The sequence below is a fragment of the Lasioglossum baleicum genome, chromosome 12 (genome assembly GCF_051020765.1).
Source record: "Lasioglossum baleicum chromosome 12, iyLasBale1, whole genome shotgun sequence".
Classification (NCBI taxonomy): domain Eukaryota; kingdom Metazoa; phylum Arthropoda; class Insecta; order Hymenoptera; family Halictidae; genus Lasioglossum; species Lasioglossum baleicum.
This window is the reverse complement of record NC_134940.1, coordinates 9,574,845-9,596,432: the sequence shown is the minus strand read 5'-3', so window position 1 is coordinate 9,596,432 and position 21,588 is coordinate 9,574,845. Positions and strand designations below refer to the sequence as shown.

The following is a 21,588-nucleotide window of genomic DNA, read 5'->3' as shown; positions in this document are numbered from 1 at the left end:
ATCGCGTTGCTCTTGTTCCCGATCTCTATCTGCGACGAGATAATGAGTGCCTCGCGTCCGGTGCTGACGGGATTGACTGAGTAAGTTAGAATAAAATAATTGGACACGTTAATAAACCAAGCTTCTACACGCTAGAGTTTATTTCCATTCTTATCGGATAATCGGACGGGAAGGCTTCTACGTAAGGTCCCACATTTATGAATTAAAATTTGCATAAAGGTCTTTTGATACGAGAAACGCGCATTCCTTTCTTCGATGAAGTTTATCGTTACCGAGAAGCGAAAGCATATCGATGACTCATTAAACATGCTTGTCGTTCACAGTTGGCGGTCAAAGATGTTCGTGATCGTTCATTTCTCAGGAATTGTTTGCAGAAACGACGCCTCGAGAACGTGAATGATAGAGTTCGTTGGTTCCGCCGCGCTCCTGAAGTTTCATTGAACTTCATTTTTATTTATTGTGGAAAGTGGAAAGAGTTACCATTCTATTATTACAGAATTATTAACTAGAAGTGGCAGTTAAGAAACGCTCAATTTTCACATTAATTTTCCAAGCTGTTATTATAGTCTAAGAGGGTAGTTTGCACCCGTAGGAGATCGATACGCTGAAAATCGCAAGTTTCTCGAACCAGAGCTAATAATGTTGGACACAGTTTCGAGATCGAGGATTAACGTGGCTGGATCGTCAAAATCCAGGACGCAGGATCTAGAAACAATGGCGGCCGCCCTTCGATCACAGACCGGACACTCGGTTCCGCGTGGCGGCGAATGTTTTATGCGCTTCGAATCGGGCCGATATCGCCGGGCAACATAAAGTTTATCGCGAGGCTAACGACAAATCGTAATCTGCGCTGCATACCGAGGACTCCGCGGCGATAGAAGCGGTTCGCGAGGCGTGGAAAGCCGGCTGTCTATACGTTGTCCGGACGTAAACGCATGTAGGTAGACGATAAACTTAGGCGTAGCGCATACGATACGGTGCGTGCACACCTTGGCGACGAGATATCGGGGCCTGGAAACGCGGCCGAAGGATACCGACGAAGCCCGTTGAAAAATCGACTGGGAGCCAGGCGCGCGATACGGCTCGATAATAAAGCGGATAAAATATGACGAAACGCTTTCCGAGAAACAGAAGACGCGACCGCGGCCGGCCTGCAAGATATCGATAACGGACCGTCGATTTCTCATATTAATGAGACATTAATTACGAGCCGCGAGATAATCGATAACAGCCAAGACGAGACTCGCCGACTCTCCCTCCTCCTCCCCTCTCCCGTTCGCTCTTTCTTTCGTTTATCGTGCAAGAACGATCCGCGATCAACGTGTTTTACATCGACTTGGCACTTTGAACGTCCGATCTCCTCTTAATCAATGTCAATCGACGCGACGGTGGATCGAAACGATCGACTTCCGCAGGAAATCGTGAAATGATCGGCGAAGGTAAACGAGCTCATTGTCTTGATGGCCCGAGCGCGTGCATGAATTATACATCACACCTCTGATTACGAAATACAATTTTACGTTTTAAATGTGGACGGTCGAGAAATTCTGATTCTCCACTGTCTTCGGAATCAAACTGCTAGGTTTATCAAAATGTTGTAATTAGACTGCGGATGTTTATGCAATTTCCAATTTTTGTAGACGAATTTGAATCGGGTGCAATGAAATAAAATCCTACTTTTTAATGGGGACACTCTTTGTAGATCGAAAAGAAATAATAATAGTACCAAATTCTATCGAATTTTATATTCTGGCATTTTTTGAAAATTTCCCTGAGCCATAAATGCACAAAGATCCGCAGTCTAGTTATAATATATTCTATTAAAAATCAAAAGCATAAACCCCAAAATGGATGAAGCATTACCCGAGGATCTTTCGTCTAACGATGTGTAGGAATCGTTAAAAGATCGAACGTCTTTACATTCCCGATCTCAACGTTGTCTAGAAAAATTCACAATAAACACTGTCAATCGAATCACGCAATACCGCGACAGCAATAAGCAATCTGCCATCGACACGAAGCGCGGATCGGGTCGGATCGATCGTAGGCTGTTTACGTTTCAGCGTAGTCGCGATCGAATCGGATAAGCTTTGGCCGAGGGAAATTTTGCCGTAGAAACTCGAAACTGGGACTCTTATCGCGGGGATTTCGTCGGCGACCCGGTTCTCGACGGAACGGGGTCGAATTTCGTTAACGAGCGATCCGCGAACATATTTATAACGGAGGCCGCGTGCGATTCATTACGCGCGACCGAGACCCACACCGAGATTCATCGCGCGTTTCATAAAACCATCAAGGCGGCGGTTGGCGCTATTAATTCTTGTGATGTGTTTATCATACCCTTATTGTATCATAATATATTGCACTATCATAAAATCCTATTAACCTCTTGCCGTATTTTGACGAGCCAGACTCGTGGTGAAAGTTCTTAACAAACTCTAACAAATATGGATGTTACGCCTTTCATTTTACATGAAATAAAATTTGATTCGTTTGTAATCAATAGAATTTAAAGCAGTGGACGAATTACGAAGATTTAAGGACATCAGTGTATTAATTTCAGTTTAATAGGACAATTGAAAGAAAAAAGAATTTTATGTTTGGCTCCTGTGTCTTGCAATCAATGCAAACACAGCTTTTTATTTTGCATAAAGATCCGCAGTCTAGTAATCAATATTTAACACTAAACCCACCACTGACGGTTAAATAACCTGTTTCATATTTTCCCTTTTACAATTTTTGAAATTATGAAGTTGTCCACATGGAAGTTGATTCCATAAATTTTGTTTATCCAACCACAAGTTGGGTTAAAAATTGCACGAAATCTAAATAAGTAGAATCTTGTCCTTCTTATAAGCTGAAATATTTTAATCGCTTTTAGTGCACGGTAGATTTAGTGTTAAGCATTGAAATAAATGTAGCCGTACAAAAAATATAAATTTTCTCTTCTCTTCTACGAGATTTTTCGGGATGAAGAAGTTCTAATCACTGTAACTGTAAAAGAAAAGGTACGGCAAGGGGTTAACATGACTTTATATTGTGGTGCAATTGATTTTACACGATATCCAATTATTTTGCTGTTACACTGGTTTACTATGATACTATCATATTATAATATCATTATACAGGATGACATGGCAAAGTGCGTGCATATTTTATACATTTTATGCATAATTTTATTTTATGCATTTATGACAAAAATGGTTACGTACAACTTAAAGCAGTGGACATGTTAAAAATATTTAAGGAGATCAATGTATCAGTTTCAGCTTAATAGGATAATTAAAAGAAGAATGCAATTTTTATTCGGCTCCTGTGTCCAGCAATCAATGCAAATATGTTTTATTTTGCATAAAGATCCGCACTCTAATTACGACGATATGATAATGCGATAGTATATGGTAGTACAACTGTATGATGGGCGGCAGCACGTTGATGTGACAGCATAAGAAGAAGCACAATGACGTTTCATAGTAACGTAAAATGATTGTGTGGCAATATAATGGATGATAGTAAAACTATGTAGTATGATAATGAAATAATGTGATAATTTGATGATGGTAAAGTAGTGTGAGACGAGATAGTGCCACGCTGGGCCGAGAAAGTACTACGATAACGTGGCGTTATGGCGATAGTAAAGTAGTATGATAATGAGATAGTGCAACGGTGCGATTAATTACGCGCGACCGAGGCCCGCGGGCCGAGATTCATTGCGCGTTTCATAAAACCATCAAGGCGGTGGCCGGCGCTATAAATTCCGGCGCCGCGGCGTTCTGAAGACTATCAGATACAACTGCGCCGCGCCGGTAACATATTTCCTCGAGCGGGTGTCCCGTGCGACGCTCTTTTTCGTTGTTCGGCTCCGGTTCGGATCGATCCGCCGATCTAAAGTCGGATTTTTTTCGCGGGCCCGGTCGTTAAATTCGATTTCGAGCGAAATGATCGAGGGATCACCGCTATAGAAAAAAGAACACAGTCGGCGGAGAGAAAGAGAGAGGGGAGGGGGGGGGGGGATTTGGAGTCAGTCGTTGCCGCGATTAATAAATCCCGCGAGCGGCCCGTAACTCTCTCGCCGAGCTATAACTCGAAATAGTTGCCGCGGCTTATCCAGCGTCGATCGGGCCCCCGTCACACGATGCGTCGGGACGCCGATTACACCGCTCGTCGGATAGACTCTCCTTCTCTTTCCCTCTGTCGGTGAAATTTTTTCGTGCTTTTTTTTTAACCCGCCGCGTATTTGCATCCGTTCCGCAGTCGGAGATAAAGGTCGTTCGAATTGAATCGACGCGCGCGACTGATGGATCCGAAAACGCTTCTCGTTTCGGAGGCTTTTCCGGATTTATGGCTGCGCACGCGAGATCCACCGACGTACCAAGCACGGCATCGGTTCGCACCGCGACCCGCGTTTCAAGACCGTTTTCCTTGAACGATCCACTGCACTGGATCGCGCGCGCGTGGGCTTTCGCCTCGGCTCTAGATCGCGGCGCGCGATCGTGTGGGACACTCCGCGAGCATAAAACGGGAGGATGATAAGAGCTATCGTTGTTAGAAGCATTATACAGTTGATCGTGATGCTATTCGCTGTTTAGGATACGCTTTGATGCTATCGTAAAATACATCCTCCGCGATAATAACGGCGCGCAGTATTCGTAGATTTAGAACCGGTGTGCGGTGATAAATTATCGGTCTGGTCATTGCTTTTTATAACGTTGATTTGGTCTGGCGTGATGGGATTATCATACCGTCATTGTGTCGTGTATCGTAGTGCACTGTTGTACTATGTATCCTGTTGTAATGATAACGTGTTTGCATGATAGTTAGGAAACATGAGAGTAACATAGAATGATACTATGTCACACATAGTGATGAATATAACATATTAGTGTTGTACATCAGCCGATTGATGATTATTTCTCAGCTTCAGAGGTATCATAAGAGGTCGAATGCTGCGAATTTTTATGATCAATGGAAAGTTACGAATCTCCGGTGTTCGGAAACGGAGAGTAAGGGGTCCGCGTCGTGTAACATCGGCGGTGCGACTCACACCTGTTGCCGCACGCCAACGCCACAGCAAAGCGGCACGGAGTTCGGTACGCGGCAATCGATTATTTAGCAACAAGCCGCAGAAATTGGAAGGTTAATTTCGCCCGCTTGTTTACGCTCGTCCGCAATTTGATTGCCCCCTTCTGCGCCCCCCGATGGTGTCTGCCTTTCTCCCTCTTTCCCTTTCTATTCGCACACGGCTCTTCCCATCGGGCCAGCAGGCTAACAGAGATCAGACAACACGTAACACCGTTCGCGATCTTTCGAACGCGAGGACTCTATCAGGCGCCGAGCGGTGGCTTCTTTCTCTCTTTTTCGTTCGCTCAACTTCGAGCTCAATCGCGGAGTTCCGAACAGAAATGCTCGTATTCAAGTTTGTTTCATAGGACTTGGAATTCTTCGAATCATTTCGGGAAATAATCTCACCGCGAAACCGGCTTTCAATCTTCTCATACGACTGCTTTATCGATTCTTTATCTCAACAATGAAAATTACACCTGCGGTAGTTTAATCGGTTGCGATATGAACGGAGATTGTAAACGCGAAAGTTGAAATGATCGCTCGATCAGTATCTTTTTTATACTTGTCTGAAATTATAATAAATATTCCATAAAGAATTTCTAGTGTATATATTCTCAAAATTTATATAGCCAATGATTTACTTCTACTGAGAAAAGTGGGTGATTATTATTTTCCAACCACGCAATATCGAACAAACTTTGTTTCGCTCACAGGCACGCGATTTATAGCGCCGACGAAAGACCCAGTTACCCAGTCGCCAATTCGTAAAAATCATTCCCCGAGCCTTGTAAAATTCGAGCGGACTGTCCTCGCATGATTACGGGTGGGCAATGTGGGTTTACAGGTTGTAGTCGTCGTCCTTCTCGCAGATTAACTCGCGTCCGGTAGACCGGTTGATCGATCATAAGCCGGTTAATCGATCCCGGACAGGTGCGGGTCCGCTAAACGGCCCAAATATTTGCACAGCTAACGACCAAATCGAATAGTTTTCTCTTGGATTCGAACCTCTACACTTTCTCTACACTTTTTCCTTTTTTCTCTCGTTTCAAGAAGATCGTGGCGACAGATACGTGGCACAATGCGATCTTACCGGCACCATAATTGAATAACGAGGAACAACGGGGCACAGTGAACGTTAATGAAGTTCGACACTCCGATTTAAATTGTCGACAGACAGCCGATTGATCGATTATGCGGTCGATGGAAACGAGCGGGTCAACGAACGCAAGCGCGCACAGTTTCCGGCCGCTTTTCACCGCGGAATGCGCCTGGGAAATCGAATAGTAATGGGACATCGAGTCGAGCGAGGAATCGAACGTATATTCCGCTCTGAGGTATCGCTTTTTGGGATTTTTCTAAAGAAATTGGAATTATATTATAATTGTGTGCAATGCACTTTTTCCAAATCGCAGATTTTTAGAGAAAGATTATCAATCAATTGATAAAAAAGCATGGTACACGGGTAAAATCGTTTGGAGTAACATTTAACATTATTCGAAGAGTGCAATATATTTTTCAAGTCACAGATCCCTAGAGAAAGATTATTATCAATTTATCGATAAAAAGACATGGTAGCGGGTAAGATTTTTTGGAATAACATTTAGCATTATTCGAAGAGTGCAATATATTCTTTTCAAGTCGCAGATCTCTGGATCAACAATTTATTAATAAAAAAGACATGGTACAGCGTAAAATTTTTTGGAATAACATTTAGTATTATTCGAAGAGTGCAATATACTTTTTCCAAATCGCAGATCTCTAAAGAAAGTTTACCAATTTATTGATAAAATAACATGATATGTACCAGGTAAAGCTTTTTGAAATAACATTTAGCATTATTCGAAGAGTGCAATGTATGTACTCGCAGATCTCTTGATTATCAATTTATTGATAAAAGAACGTGAAACCGGGAGAAAAAAGGTTGCGGTGATCCTAGCAGATCCTAAGATAACATTCTTCACGATGGGAACACCCTGTACAAGCAATGGAAAAAGAGAGATCGAAACGATGCTGGGGCAAGCAACACTTCTGGTGACGCAAGTGACGATGCCTTCGGAGATTAGCGTACCGTGCGCTATCGTACAAACTGCACTCGCAGTTAGAAGGTGGTACAACTCAATGCCTCGCTCTTCATTTGCACACAATAAATTGCACTCTTTGACATTTTGGTTCGAGAAGACGGTACGAGCGTCGACGGCCTCGGATGTGCCCCCGTGAAACTTTCATGGGGTCAAGATCCTTCAAGTTGGATCGATATAATCAACCATTCTTTAGCACAAAACAGTAAAAATATCAGACGATTATTATATTGCCTGTGACTTGACAGAATTATTATAAAATGTCGCTCCAGTTTCTTGCAACGAATACAGTCTACTAATGATCCTGGGAGGATCAAGCTCGCCACGTCGATTTTAAATAACCGAATATTAAATTGTGTGATTATTTAGCAGGGATTGCAATCCCGCGTCATTAGTCCAGTCAACGAAAAGTCGTAGAGGGAAATGGAAGGAACACAATTTTCAACTTTGGGACTTTGTTTGGACTAGTTAGGAGGTAAACATACTAAAAGTCTCCACTCCTAGAAGGTGAGCGGAGTGCAGGGGGCACGTAGAAGATCCCTTTTTCGATTTTCCGCTTATATCTCGGAAACTATGCGTCCTAGCGATAAGACCATTCCATACAAAATTAAAGCTGACAAAATGTGCCACAGGATTGATTGGATTCAGTTTTTCGCTATCTCGCATAGTTTCCGAGATATCCGCGCTCAAAGTTCACTTCACAAATAACATTTCTTTTTCACAATTAGTGAACTTTGAGCGCGGATATCTCGGAAACTATGCGAGATAGCGAAAAACTGAATCCAATCAATCCTGTGGCACATTTTGTCAGTTTTAATTTTGTATGCAATAGTCTTATCGCTAGGACGCATAGTTTCCGAGACATAAGCGGAAAACCGAAAAAGGGGATCTTCTACGTGCCCCCTGCACCCCGCTCACCTCCTAGGAGTGGGGACTTTTAGTATGTTTACCTCCTAACTAGTCCAAACAAAGTCTCAAAATTAAAAATTGTGTTCCTTCCATTTCCCTCTACGACTTTTCGTTGACTGGACTAATGACGCGGGATCCCGCATCGCGGGTATTATTATTTAGCAAGTTCTCGGCTCGCAGGTGTGAAAAAGCGGTCGCCGAGTCTCAGAAACGGTGCGATTAGTATCGCGCGTTCTGATCGGCAGGCCCGCGGGCGGGATTAGCCCGCGATCACGCCGCGGCCCGTTCGGTCCGGGTGTGTTTTTCGCTGTTCTTTTTCGGCTTGCTCTTTTTTCAATTAAGCACGTTCGACTTTCGAGAGGCGAGGAACGCGCACGATTCGCTTTCTCCTCTCTCGATCGATCGGCCCGGGTACACCGATCCCCGGCAGTATATTTCTCTTTTCTCAGGCCCCGGAGGAGCAACGCTTGGCCAGTCGCGGGGGCCCGAGCAGGCCCGACCAGGCCCGGGAGGATTCGAGGCGGATAAAAGGCGGATAAAGGCGGGCTTGGAGGAGGTGGGAGCCGGCGGAGATGGTGTTCGTCCAGGCCGGAGATCCTCGCGGATCCTCGCCCGTACCGAAAACTGGTTCGTGCGGCATCAGATTGCGAAGATAGCCGAGTTTTATGCGAGGCCCGCGATATCGGACGGTCCCATCGCGCCGGATGACTTTCCTGCGGATTCTTTCTTTCCCATGGCTTTCCGATACGAACGGGGCCCCGCCACGGGGGAATGCCAGGGCCGTAGTCATCCTTTTTCTACCGTTTCTGTCTGACGGGCGCTTTCGCCGCGGAAAAACAGCCGGACACGAGCCTCTTGTCCTCGAACGGCTACCGGGCCCGCAACATTTATCTCGGCAACCATTCATGCGATCTAACCACCGCCGCTTATGATAATCGGCGCCGGGATTCTTAATTTGGACACGACACTGTAATTGCTGTTTCGTTTTTTACGTACACGTTTGGTCCCCTCTTCGTCCGGTTTATTTATTCTGGTCGTTCTATGCGATTCGATCCTTTGTGATTCTCTGTGTTTGTTTGTTTGTTGCTTAGACGCACCGGGATTCTCTTCAGAATTTCTGTATATTTTCTCCACCACACAAATAATTGATGTATCGAAAATAACGCGTGTCTATATTTTAGTAATAAAAGATATAGCTTATTTTCCGCTTTACAAAAAATGTATATGTATAAGAAGACGACGCGTCAAGTCGTTTGCCTGATCAGAGCTCAAACTGAATATCGGTGGCGTCGCAAAACGAAACTGCGACGAAGAGGGCACAGCCGATTTTGCAAATCGATGGGCGCCTTCTCATTGGCCGTTGTCGTGGCATAGAGTATGAAAAAGCTTACATTACAACGTTATGAATCTCCAACACCGTGGTTGAAAGATTTTACTTGAAAATAAAGTTGCGATTGGATAACAACGAGAGCCACAAATTAATTTGTTCGTCTAGTATAAAGATGCTTTCGCTCGTTCATAGAAATGATTCGAACGCAGGATACGTGGAAGGGCGTCACAGTGGAAAAGCATAACCGCGTCCCCCACCCCGAAGGAAACAGGAAAACGGCTCGGTGGCTCCGTGTTCGGCAACTTTCCCCGGCGAAACAGTTTCGTTAATTTACAGCCGGCATTAATTGCAACCGGCGTTTATCTGGGCGGGCAGAAAGCTCTGGTAATCGTCAGCAGTTGCGGCGGCTACTTTAAAAAGATAAATCCCGCGGCGGGTGAATGTGTTCCTCGTTGCTTCGGTGTTCCCGGGCTCCCCGGGTAAACATCCGCACGCTCGTGCACGTTGCTCGTGCCTGTGCTCGCGTATACGCTCTCTCTCGCGTGCGAGAGCGCGAGCGCGCTTTCTCGATTTATTACTGGAAATATCGTAATGGAACTATTTATACCGAGGCGAGCCGCCGATAAAGCCGGTCCCGTATCGCGATCCTGTGATGTGGCTCGCGCAACGATTTCGAAGAATCGAGCCGGGAGATCGCGATGATGCAAATTTCGCTGAGATCGATGATGAAACCGATATTTATACCGTTATCGTATGCGAATTCGGAATAATACGGGCTCCGACTATTTTTCAAGAAAGATCAATGCTCCAAGGTCCTGCTTTAATCGTTCGTGTTAATCAATTTTGGTTCGCTGGTTTTTGGACCTGGCTCTTCGAGATCGACGTTCAGCTTCGTTCACAGACAAATACAAATACTTCCATCAACTCTAAGTCACCGTTCGTGCATATTATCATAAATTATTGGGATCGAAACTGTCTTCTTGATATTACAACACCGTAAACGGAGTGCCCGATAATTCTCCTGGTCCAATAATTTGTCGAACAAGCAATTAAAATTATATATAAAGCTGCGTCATTTCAATTTCGTCAGTATTGTACCGATTACTCTAAATATAATCGAAATATCAATCTTCATCACGAACATGGTGCGTGATGGACCACAGAAATTCTTATAGATGTACACTCTTTCATAATAACATCAGTATTGAATTGATTCACAAAATATTTGCAAGTGAACATTCTCTACAGTTCCGATGATTCTAAACGAACAAGAAGTTTAACGGAAAAACTAAAGTCATTTCGTTTTCGTAAGAGAAAATGAACCACTTAGAGTAGGTTTTGTGACACCCTGTTCCATGATCTTTTGCGATTTCTCAGGCAACTTAGAGATCCCATTTTGCATATTTGATGCGATGATAAAAAAATACTTGAAAGTTTAGAAAGATTTTGCGATTTGAAATAAGTTTAAGCAATAACTAGACTGCGGATTGTTATGCAATTACAGCTTCTGAAAATTTTCAAAAAATTCTGCAGTCTGAAAACGGTACCGGCACAGAAAATAAGATTTCATTTAATTCGACATTCTTAAAACTCGTCTACGAAAATTGCAAATTGCATAAACATCCGCAGTCTAGTAATAACAAATGGAAGCTATGCCATCTCTACACAAAAAACGAAATTATTTTCCGAGCGACCTAGTATTATTTTCACTCTTGTGGTTCACGTGGGAGCACAGTTGGCCCGGTTGAGTCACAAGTTTTCAACTTTCCAGGCACGTTTTTTGGCCGGCGCGGCAGTTCGGCGACAAACAGGAGCAATAAATGGGTGTATGGTTGCACGCCCCCGTGCAGGGTTCGGCACGATAATCGTTGCCAGAGGAACGTAGGAAAGAGGACCTGGTCTTTTTCCATCAGGCTCGCAGTCAGTGATGACCGATGGACGAGGCCGATGTCGATAACGTGGTTATCGAGTGATCTGGGGGCGTCCAAGTGTTATCACGCGGCGCGATAAGCTTCGGAAACGAACGATACACACGCGGGCGCAATCTCATCTGACCCAGGCCCTCGACCACATCTCCATCGTTTATCTGGCGACCGGGCCGGGGATGTGTCTTCGCCGATGCATTTTCTCGACTTATTTATATCGTCGCGAGAGCTTGTTTGCTCGCCGGCACGGACAATGCGTGTGATAAGATCGATTGTAATTAAGAGCGACCGGCTCTCGCTCGGTGCTCGGGAAACCTCGATGGATCGAACCGAGTCAGCCCCAGTCTTTCGAGATTACTGCGCCGCGAGAGATCGCTCGATCGGAAATATTCCGATCGCCAGAAAATTTCCGGCACCGCTGAACAGGCTTTTAATTTAAAGAAGTACATATTAACCTTGGAACTTTGTGCAAGATGTCCAATGTCCCCCTCGACCATTCTCCGAAACATTTTATACAGCAATATCAAATTTCTCTGTCGAACAATAAAATTTCCATTACTGAAGTTTCAAACTGGTACATCGGTTCAACTCCATTATTCTTTCTATTTTATTTAAATTTATCTTGCACCCATCAACCTGTGCCTTCACCGAGAGGATCTTCTCCTCTACTTCTGATCAAAGTGCAGTTTGTATTCCACGATTCAAACCACATCGAATTAATAATACATCCTCACCAAAAGTCATTTTATTAATCGATGTGAAATTTTTGTTTCGGAACACGTCTATTTAATATAGATCAATATTAACACTAGAAGAGTCATTTTATTAATCAATATATTGACAATTTCCACTTCAAACCACGACTACCTGGCACAGATGAAGAAATAAAAAGGTAAATAAATATGCAGAAAATTGAATTCATCTCGAACCTACATACCTTGAGCTGATTTAACAGGACACTCCTTAATCCTTCGCTATCCCGCATTACCTAATCAAGTTGCATCTATGAATATTTCCAATGAATATTCATAGAGTTCCTCTCGCAAGCGTCAAGGGATGTCACAATAAAAATGCCCAAGAGTAGAGTTGTAAAAGAAGAATGTCTATGTTGTGTGAGGAAAGAAAGGCTCGTAGTAATTTTATAGTAAAAAAAATATTTATGTGCCGGCAACGATCGGAACCAGAACGGAGTTCGCGGAAACGTCGTTAGTGTATCGCGGGCAAACGATTCCTTCCTGGGTGACACGGTGTAGGAAGCCGTCGCGGAAAAAATCGCTGCTGACGAAACAGCTCGTTTCCAAGCGCCGTTCGCGACGGTGCCGATAAGCTTTACGAGAGTGAGGCGCTCGTTCTCTCCTTCCTCTCTCTCCCGGCTCCCTCCGCTCGCTTTCCACGGCGATACATTTCTTCGGAAAACCGAAAAGACATACATTTTTTGCATTATCCACCGTTTTAAAAATCACTTTTGCGTTAATTAACAATGCTATTACCACTAAACCTAACACCGCCGGTCAAATGACCGGTTTCTGGTTTTTTATTTTGCAATTATTGAAATTATAATGATGCTTTATAATCTATCTAATTAATTCTATGTAATCTATCTAAATCTATATAAATTCTATACATGAGTGTAAAAAGTATTCATACGTCCTTTAAAAATAGTATAACTTTTTTATTGTTGTACCAAACGTCCTGATTTTTTATAATCAATTAGAAGCATTGGTTTACGAAACGATATGCAAAAAAGATTTTCCAAAAATTATAATTTACAAGGTTACATGCAAAAATAAGAAAGGCGTTTTTTCAAACCTTTTTTATTTGGGCCCTTAATGAAAATTTAAAATATATGTTTTGTAGATCTATGTTAGTTATACACATGCTGAAAATTTCATGCCTTTTTTTATTTTTGTATGTAACCTCGTAAATTATAACTTTTGGAAAATCTTTTTCCCATATCATTTCGTAAACCAATGCTTCTAATTGATTATAAAAAATCAGGTTGTTTGGTACAATTATAAAAAAGTTATTCTATTTTAAAGGGCGACTTTAAAAGCGAAAGAAATACTTTCTACACTCACTGTAGAGATTTAGGGCGTGTTTTCGTTTCCAAAAATCAATTTTATTTCATTAAGCGTTCTCAGCGAGGAGCAAAATGGAACCTATGAAATTACCTAACATTGGTAAATGTTTAAGGCGAGTGGAGTAGAAATTCGCAAGAAACGATACGGCGTTATACAATAAGAATTTCGAGGGACAAGAAAAATCCGGGAGGGGGGCTCGGAGGGGGCGGTGGATCGAGATTAAATCGGGATTTAAGCGGCGGCGGGGCGAGGCTGGGTCCCCGCGACGCGAAACTCGATAGGAATTGCAAAAAGGCCCCGATGCACGATCGGGATCGAATTTCTCATCGGACGAGGGAAAAAAAGTGTTTTTTATCGCGAGCCAGTTGCCCGGAATCCGGGGCCGCTCCGTTTCAATGAGCCCGGGACGGATCTTCCTCTCGATCTTTTCCCTTTTCGTTCTCGATCTCGCCGGATCTACGAGGGAGAGGCTTGCGTGCATTCATGCGTGCTTGTTGCACACGTCCGACTGACTTTTCGTCCGACCAACGATCTCTCTCTCTCTCTCTCTCTCTCTCTCTCTTTCTATCATTCTCCTTTTCTCTCTCTTCTTGAATACAACAGAGTTTGACAATGTGTCGTGTCGGAATGCAATTTCGTAAGCGCGAACACGCCCAAAGAATCGGCTGTTTATTTTCGACGCCGATAAGCCGACGGTATCGAGCTCACGAAAAGTATGTGCTACAACGATCGGAGATAAGATTCCCGGGAATTTAAATGAGCAAATTATCGTGGACGACGTCCACTGTCCGCTAGCGAAATTGCTATATGTACTCGGAGCCCGCTATGCTGCGATTCGCAGGTGGATCTTTACGGTTCGTAAAAGTGAGACCTGCAATCGCCAAAGATTGTGGAAATTATTTTTTTCTTCTACTATTTTTGCACGGGTAAAATGATTATTTGTCCTCGTGCACGATGAATGATTACGCGAACGCCTTTTTTACAAACTCTGCTGTACTTTATGCATTTATATTTATAACCACTTAGTTACATGAAAGATGAGTAGGTTCTGCTTGAAGCAGTGGATAGACTAAAAAAATTTAGAACCATCAGTGTTTCAGCCGATTGAAATGATTAACCCTCATGTCAATAACCGGGAAGGTACTTTCAATCTCTGTTTAAAATTTCTGTAATATTTTTTAGTAGGTATAATTTAAAACATTAAGAACATTAGACGAATTTAAAAATACTGTCGTATTATTTTCAACCCATTAAATAATAAATAAATAATAAATAAACGTGTGAGTTTAATAGCAAATAATAACTAAACTTTTTATTTAAATAAATTATTATTTCTTATTTGCAAATAAAAGATTATTTATTATTTGGATTGAGGTGGAAATCACATAAATAGTTTTTGGTCTTCTCTTATTTCTTGTATTTTGTATATACAATGAACACGTGCGCAATTAACTTTATTATTTTAAATAATTCATTTAGACTTGCTCAAATAATAAATAACTTGTTATTTAAATTTTTATTTAAATAATTATTTATTTATTACCCAACACTGGTTGCAAATCAGGTAGAAAATTTTGATTTTGCATAAAGATCCGCTATCTAATCACAGATTCATTTACGAGACTTCAAATTGCAACGTCAATGAATATCGTAGAAAATATTGGCGACCGACGTAAGAGGTAGAAAGGGGACGAAATTCGACTCCCGATTTGTGCGATTTGTGCCGACAATTTTTACATCGCATAAAGACAGCCGGTTTATTTATAAAAAACCGGAACGAGCGGGAACAGCAAGAATATCGAAGTGAAAATCAACCGGTCCCGGGGAAAAGCGTCGCTCCTGAAAGCGAGCGGCGTGTTTTCGGTGGGTTTTATCGTGCTGTTATCACTCCGTTCTCGGCGTAGTGAAAATATGTTTCGAAAATAGGAAAGAACGCGTCCGGGTCGGTGCGAGCGATTGATTCAGCGGGTCCATCGGGTAGAGGCGATCCCGGTGTCTGCGGTTCGGATCGGTCGCTCGCTCGCGCGCGCCGCGCCAGTTGTCTTCTTTTTCGTTTTGGGGCACAGCGTGGCGGCCGTATATTCGCGTTATTGCGGTAAACACGGTCGAGCTGGTTTTTAGACGTCAGAGCGTGGCGATCGGAGCGCGTTCGTTCCCAATTAATCGATTTGCTTCGATGGCCAGCGCTGTCGAGATCGTATCTCCGGCAACACAACCTACTGCCTACTGCCTACACCGCCAGCTGAAACTCCACGACCTGGAGATTCACGAGACAGTGAGAAAGAGTGAGAGAATCAAAGGGGAGAAAGAGAGACGTAAAGTTTAGAGATCCTCGAGAATCGTTTCCTCGTCGAGATGATGTTCATTAGCTTCCTCTGAATGCAGATGTGAAGAGTGTTATTCGAATGTAGATATATTTTGGGCACGTAATTCCCAGTGTTAATGGGAATATCAATGCTTGTAGCTGCAGCTACATTTCCATTTACTTCATTATTACTTCGTTAACACGTTGACTGTTCAGCTATCTTCTGAAAAAATCGCACAGAGTTGAAGTCATTTAATTAAATTGACGAGCTTTAAAAGTAGCCGGTACGTATTGCCTTATAAAGATGTCAAGACTAAATTGATTTCAGCTTTGTGCGGTTCGTATTATAATATCTGCGCTATTAAATATATTTATTTAATCATTTACCACCATCTTTAAAATTTCAATAATGATTGGGAAATAAAAAATCTGGAACCGGTCACTTGACCGGTGGTGGCAGGTTTAGTGTGAACACGTTCTTGAACCCTTCTTTATCGTTGGGGTTAATCGTTGCATCGTGAACTAGATATTATTTTCCCTGTCTCAAAAATTCGAAGTTGCACAGGTTTGCAGTCCACTTCGCCGCTTTACTTCGCAATCAACCGTATGCAAACGCACACCGAGCCAGCATCGACACGTAATACCGTGAACACCAGCGTCCAACTATTTCGTAACAGCGAGAGAAAGTAGCAGGATCTGTCAAACGAACGCCTCCGCACGCGAACTTTCCTCTCAGCGATCGCTCGAAAAATCCCTGCCGAGGATAAACCCGAGGAACACTAAGCCTCGGCATTAAGCAACGTAATCGTTTATCTCTGACGCTTTGCTCAGAAACAAATCCCTCACGAACGTAACAAAGCGACCCTTGAAATTGAATCTCGACGGCATGCACAGTAATAATCCTTTCCGTTCAATTATCCTAAGTAATCTACGACAAAAAGACTACTATATGTATATTAACACGTTAGCTACCAGCATTTGTTTCGTTACTTACCTTCGAAAGTTTTGTTAAATGCAACGTACCCAATTTTGAATTATCAAAACAGTTTAGCAGAAGAAAGTCACGGATTCTTTGAAAATTATGCATTCTACTATGACCTTAAACAACGAAGAGTGTACAAAATTAGTTTGACTGTTTTTAAGTGAACTGTCAGACTATGGAGGTCACATATTTGTGACGGTGGTAGCGAACATGTTAATGGCGGCAAGGCTGACACTTGGGCTAAGCAATTGACGTCTGTAAATGTATTCCACCTTCTTCTTGGAGATATACGTAATTCTGAATTTTAAATAAGACAATTAATTATTTGGCTAAAGTTGTCGATGCTGGAAACCACCCCATTCGTTTTAGTGACCTCTTTGTAGGATTGACCATCGTCTACGTGGAGTATTTGTGGTACCATGAATGTCTTTTCAACCTTCAGACATTTTTTGCATGAAAATTGATTTCTCCGTCTCTGTCGCTGTTCAAAATACAATATTAAAAATGTGTACAATTAAAGTACACACGATAAATGTCTGCGAGAGCATAAAGGCGTCACCAGAGAAATAAATTACAGGTCGTAAACCATCGTGCACTTAGGGGTAAACTCAGCTTTCGACCACCAGCTGCGAAAAAGGCCGTTTTCATTCGACTCGGCTCTGATCACGCATGATTAACGCGTGTATGACTGGAAATGGGTCGAACAGAAATGAATATTATCGCGTTGCATTTTTACACGCGCCGTTATTGCCTGACTTATATTAATATGTTAATGGGAGGCCCTCGTGCCACGATTATCATAATACAATTCATCGAGAGGAGGCCGGGGTGAGCGACTTTGCTTATCGCACGATGTATTCCTGCGAGATTATCGAGCGTGTTTCGCCCCTTATCTCGGCTAGGTGTTAATCGATCGGAGATCGATATCTCTCGACCTATCCAGTGAGATCTACCGATGATTATAGCCGCGAGATAGGATCGAGGAAACGACGCTACGGGGAACGGGACACGATCATCGTAAGTTTCCTTTCTACTCTTATTCCTTCTTCGGGGTTAATTACAGACTCGGGCGCAAATGTGCTGTAAGTGTATCCTGCGTGCTACGTGACCGGACTGCCGATGAATTTCTTCGCGATGAATGAATGGAACAGCATGGCCGCGAGCCGCTCCGGCTAAATTGGTGTTCCGTGTTCGGGGAATTGTTAATTGATACCGGCAGACACTCGTTGATTGAGCACCGGAGACGTCTGCCTTGTTGCTCGAGAAATTCGGTGGCTGCGAATTCGTTGCGAAGGAATCTTTGCACGCTGTTCCCGAATTGTTCGCTGGAAATCGGATAGGAATTCTTAACATTATAAATGAATTAACTAACGGACCAAATTCGTGTCTTTCTATCATGATTTTTTACTATATTTATTTATCATTACACTGTAGATTTCAAATTAAATTCTTGAAAGTATTTTGAACCTTATCAGTAGACTGCGAATCTTTATGCATTTATAGCTCGTGAAAATTTTCAAAAAGTGGTAGAACATAAAATTTGACCGAGTTTAGTACGATTTGTATTTCTTTCAAATCTACAAAGGCTACTAACATTGAAAACAAGATTTTATTTGATTTCACATCCTTCAAATTCGTCTACGAAAATTGCAAATTGCATGAACATCCGCAGTCTACTTATCAGTGAACAGCCATTCAAATTCTCTGCTCGAAAGAGCATAGACTCTACATCCTTACACAAATTCGTGTTCTCATCGACTGCTTCACAAAAATTAAAATCCAAGGAAAAATATTTATCGTCCATCAAAAGATCCCTACTATAAAGATCGAACTTAAACGCATGAAGATCCTGATTGCACTAATCACTGATTAGAGGTGGCTCGTTTAAAAACCCACCCCTCCAGAGATGCCTTTTATCGACCTCGCGCAACCTCCTGCACACCGACCAGTTAATCCTCGATTTTGGAAATCGAGCGGCCATAAATAACAAAGTAAAAAGAGGAGGAAAAGAGTGGATTGGCACGGTGCAAGGGTTGTTCGGTTTCGTGGCGGCATTCGCGCCGGTGATTTGGCGGGATCGCAGATCGCGATAGCTCGGCTAAGTAAGATCGAGGTGTCGGCGAAGGAGGGTAGACCGCCACGAGCATAAACTCACCCCTAACCTCGTCCCACCCCCCTCCCGTGGAAGTCACGTCGATCCACGGTTTAGGGGATGCGAGGCACGCGACTGCCGCCCCATTGCGCCGCGTTAGTTTTGCAACCCTCTGGTTTTTCGGGCCGCGGCCGAGTCCTTGGCTGCTCGCCATCCTGAACAAAGACGGATCCCTTTTCTGCCTACCCCTGGCTACCTTGGCGCATGACCTACCCCTTGCAAATCCGCCTTGAGCCCGCGGTCTCTCGCCCCGCTGATCGAATCGGACCGCGTTTCCGTTTCAGAAGTTTCCATCGGCACCGGTCGCCATAACTGCACCTGGCACACGCGTTGCTCCGTGTCGAAACTGCTACGAAGATGGATCGCGAATTTTACGGAAACAGATTTCGCTGTGAACATTCCTGCTGTGACTAAATTTTACTGTTTTTTACGGAATTCCGATCTTCGTTCCGTTTGTAAGGGATGATCCGAAGATGATTTAATCGTGGTTCAATTTACTACTCAAATGATAAATGTCTAAATTTCCTGAACAGCACACAAGGCTTTGTGACAATCGCTATATTTGTTCCTGTATTTCCTTCAATAAAGATGGAGTCTCGGAGTCTGGAATTTCCTAATTATATTCTTTACAATTATTTATTTCATTGCAGTCGGAGCTATTTTAACTTGAAAATTAAACATTTCCTCCGACCTAGAATAATTCTATTGTATATGATTTTGTTCATCTTGTGGATATGAAATTGCTGTTATACCTCGCACAATACTTAACCCTTATACGATCCTCAGGATGAAACTTCACCCATTTACTATTTCCACATACTGTAAAATCATTGATCCCTTTATGTCAATGCTGTGAGATGTATTTTTTAAAAATGTGACGTTACAAATTGAACATAATTTGTAGATTTCACGTGTAGAGCAAACATGGGTGAATTATTATCCTGGTCTCTTTTTTATGCAACAATTCTCGAGGTTCGTATGAGGGTTAAATGTCTAGTAATTGATTAGATACGAACATATTTAACGATGTAAGGGTTAATACATTGCCAGATATCCTCGATGATCGAGGCTAGCTTATAGCCTTGGTGTTGAATAATTTTGCAACAAGTTCGCAACGGCGTATCATAAAATCCATTACACTGAGTGTGTTAACATTACAAACGTTCCGTGGAGACCGCGAACCCCGACACGATAGAAACGGAAAGCGGCGCGCCGATATTTCGTATCTCCTTCGATCGTTTCGCAAAACAATCTAGCAGAGTGGGAATCCACAGTGCATCTGCCTAGCATCTGCAGTCTAATTACGCTCTCGTCGAAAGAGCATTAATAGCCGGGCCGGGTAAGTGCGGCCATAAAAAGCATTTAAAGAGCGCGGTAAAAGCGAGTCCGCTGGTTTCCGAAGGGGCGGTTTTCATTTTCATTCCGCTCGCGGGACGATGACAAATGTCGTTCGGCCCCGATACGAATCTCGCCGTTCGTTATCAATTCCGCGTGAAGTTTGCGCAATTTCTCCGGTCGCGAGAACGCCGCTTTTTCCAGGGCAATTCCATTCTAATTACGAGACGAGAGAGTCTCGGGAGCCGCGCGAGTCGCGTTTCATCGAACCAGATACGGTCGGTAGATAGGTATCGATCGTATTACAGATAGTTCTCTCTTATACATATATATGTGTGTATATATACTATTTTTTTTTTCTGTCGGTCGGCTGGAATAAGGATAAGCGATAACGAGTGGGCGACTTTCTTATCGTCGCGTCCATTCCAGCCCGCTCCACTTCGCCTGACCGACTCGTATTTTCGCGCCACTTCACGAGACGGTCAAACGATGCTTGTGCAATGAAAAACGAATAAAGAGGGGGGGGGTAGAACGAAGAAGAAGAGGAAGAAGAAGACGACGGAGGGAGGTACAGAGAAGCAAAAGAGAGAAAGATGTTGAGCACGGCGCGGCGTGGATCACGCTTCCCGATCGTAGGGATCGATGGAGTAAATTATGCGAGCATTTTTCCACGTACGGGCCTCCTGTTTTGCATAGCGATTAAGACGGTTCTTTATCGGTCCTCCTACTCGAAACGAACCCACGGCAAAGGTACACGGCAGGGCGGTCCGCTTGTAAAACGTATCGAGACAAATAATCTGCGGCCGATTAGAAATTTGTGAGATAATTATAATGACCCCGCTCCGGGACTCGAGTATTCGCGCGATTATTTCGCCGAGTTCGAAGCACGGACGGTTCCGTTTTAAATAATCGCTCACCGCAGTTGATAAACCGAGCCCTGCCTTTGTCGCAGTCAACGGAACTTTCAGATTGATAGCCAGTGCCGATTACGAATTATTGTAATTCTCAAGGTAATTGGATTATCGAGTTCGAATGTAACGCGGGGGAAGCATGGTCGCGGGTTCTTGGAATTTATAGACCGCGAGATTAGGGTTACGAGGATTTGAACTTCCCGCGGGTACTTGTAAATGGGAGAATGTTGCGGGGCGAATTTGCATCTTTATCCGGGAGTGTTGCATGAATGAAAGACGGGGTTGGGGGTTGTGGAGGGTGAATTTTCAATCCTTTCTGGGTCTATGAATTTTCAATCTCTGGGGTTCATGATCCCCGGATTTTACAGCTCCCGAGATTGGAATCTCAAATATTCGTTCTTCGAGGTTTCGAATCGGCTAATTTCGACCTTCACTCTACGTTCATATATTCTAATGTTAAGTAGGTATGAGAAGATTAAAAAATTTGATTGAATATATAAAGGTTCTCTATAGATA

General features: G+C 43.2%; 2 protein-coding genes across 4 annotated transcripts in view; one reads left to right on the top strand and one right to left on the bottom strand.

Moving 5' to 3' along the window:
• LOC143214284 (uncharacterized) overlaps positions 1–12,803 on the top strand; it is a 38,213-nt gene extending 25,410 nt beyond the window's left edge. The window contains exons 2-3 of one of the 3 annotated variants that reach the window (XM_076435110.1): positions 8,501–8,678; positions 11,153–12,803. In XM_076435110.1, coding sequence (XP_076291225.1) covers positions 8,501–8,678; positions 11,153–11,201 — 227 coding nt within the window. In that variant the 3' untranslated portion in view covers positions 11,202–12,803. Of the gene's footprint in view, positions 1–8,445; positions 8,877–11,152 lie in introns of those variants that run through there. The other 2 variants (XM_076435109.1, XM_076435108.1) reach the window with 2 other exon arrangements.
• Positions 1–21,588, bottom strand: part of Ush (Zinc finger protein ush) — a 218,778-nt gene that overhangs the window by 127,166 nt on the left and 70,024 nt on the right. The gene's annotated exons all lie outside the window — the stretch shown is intronic.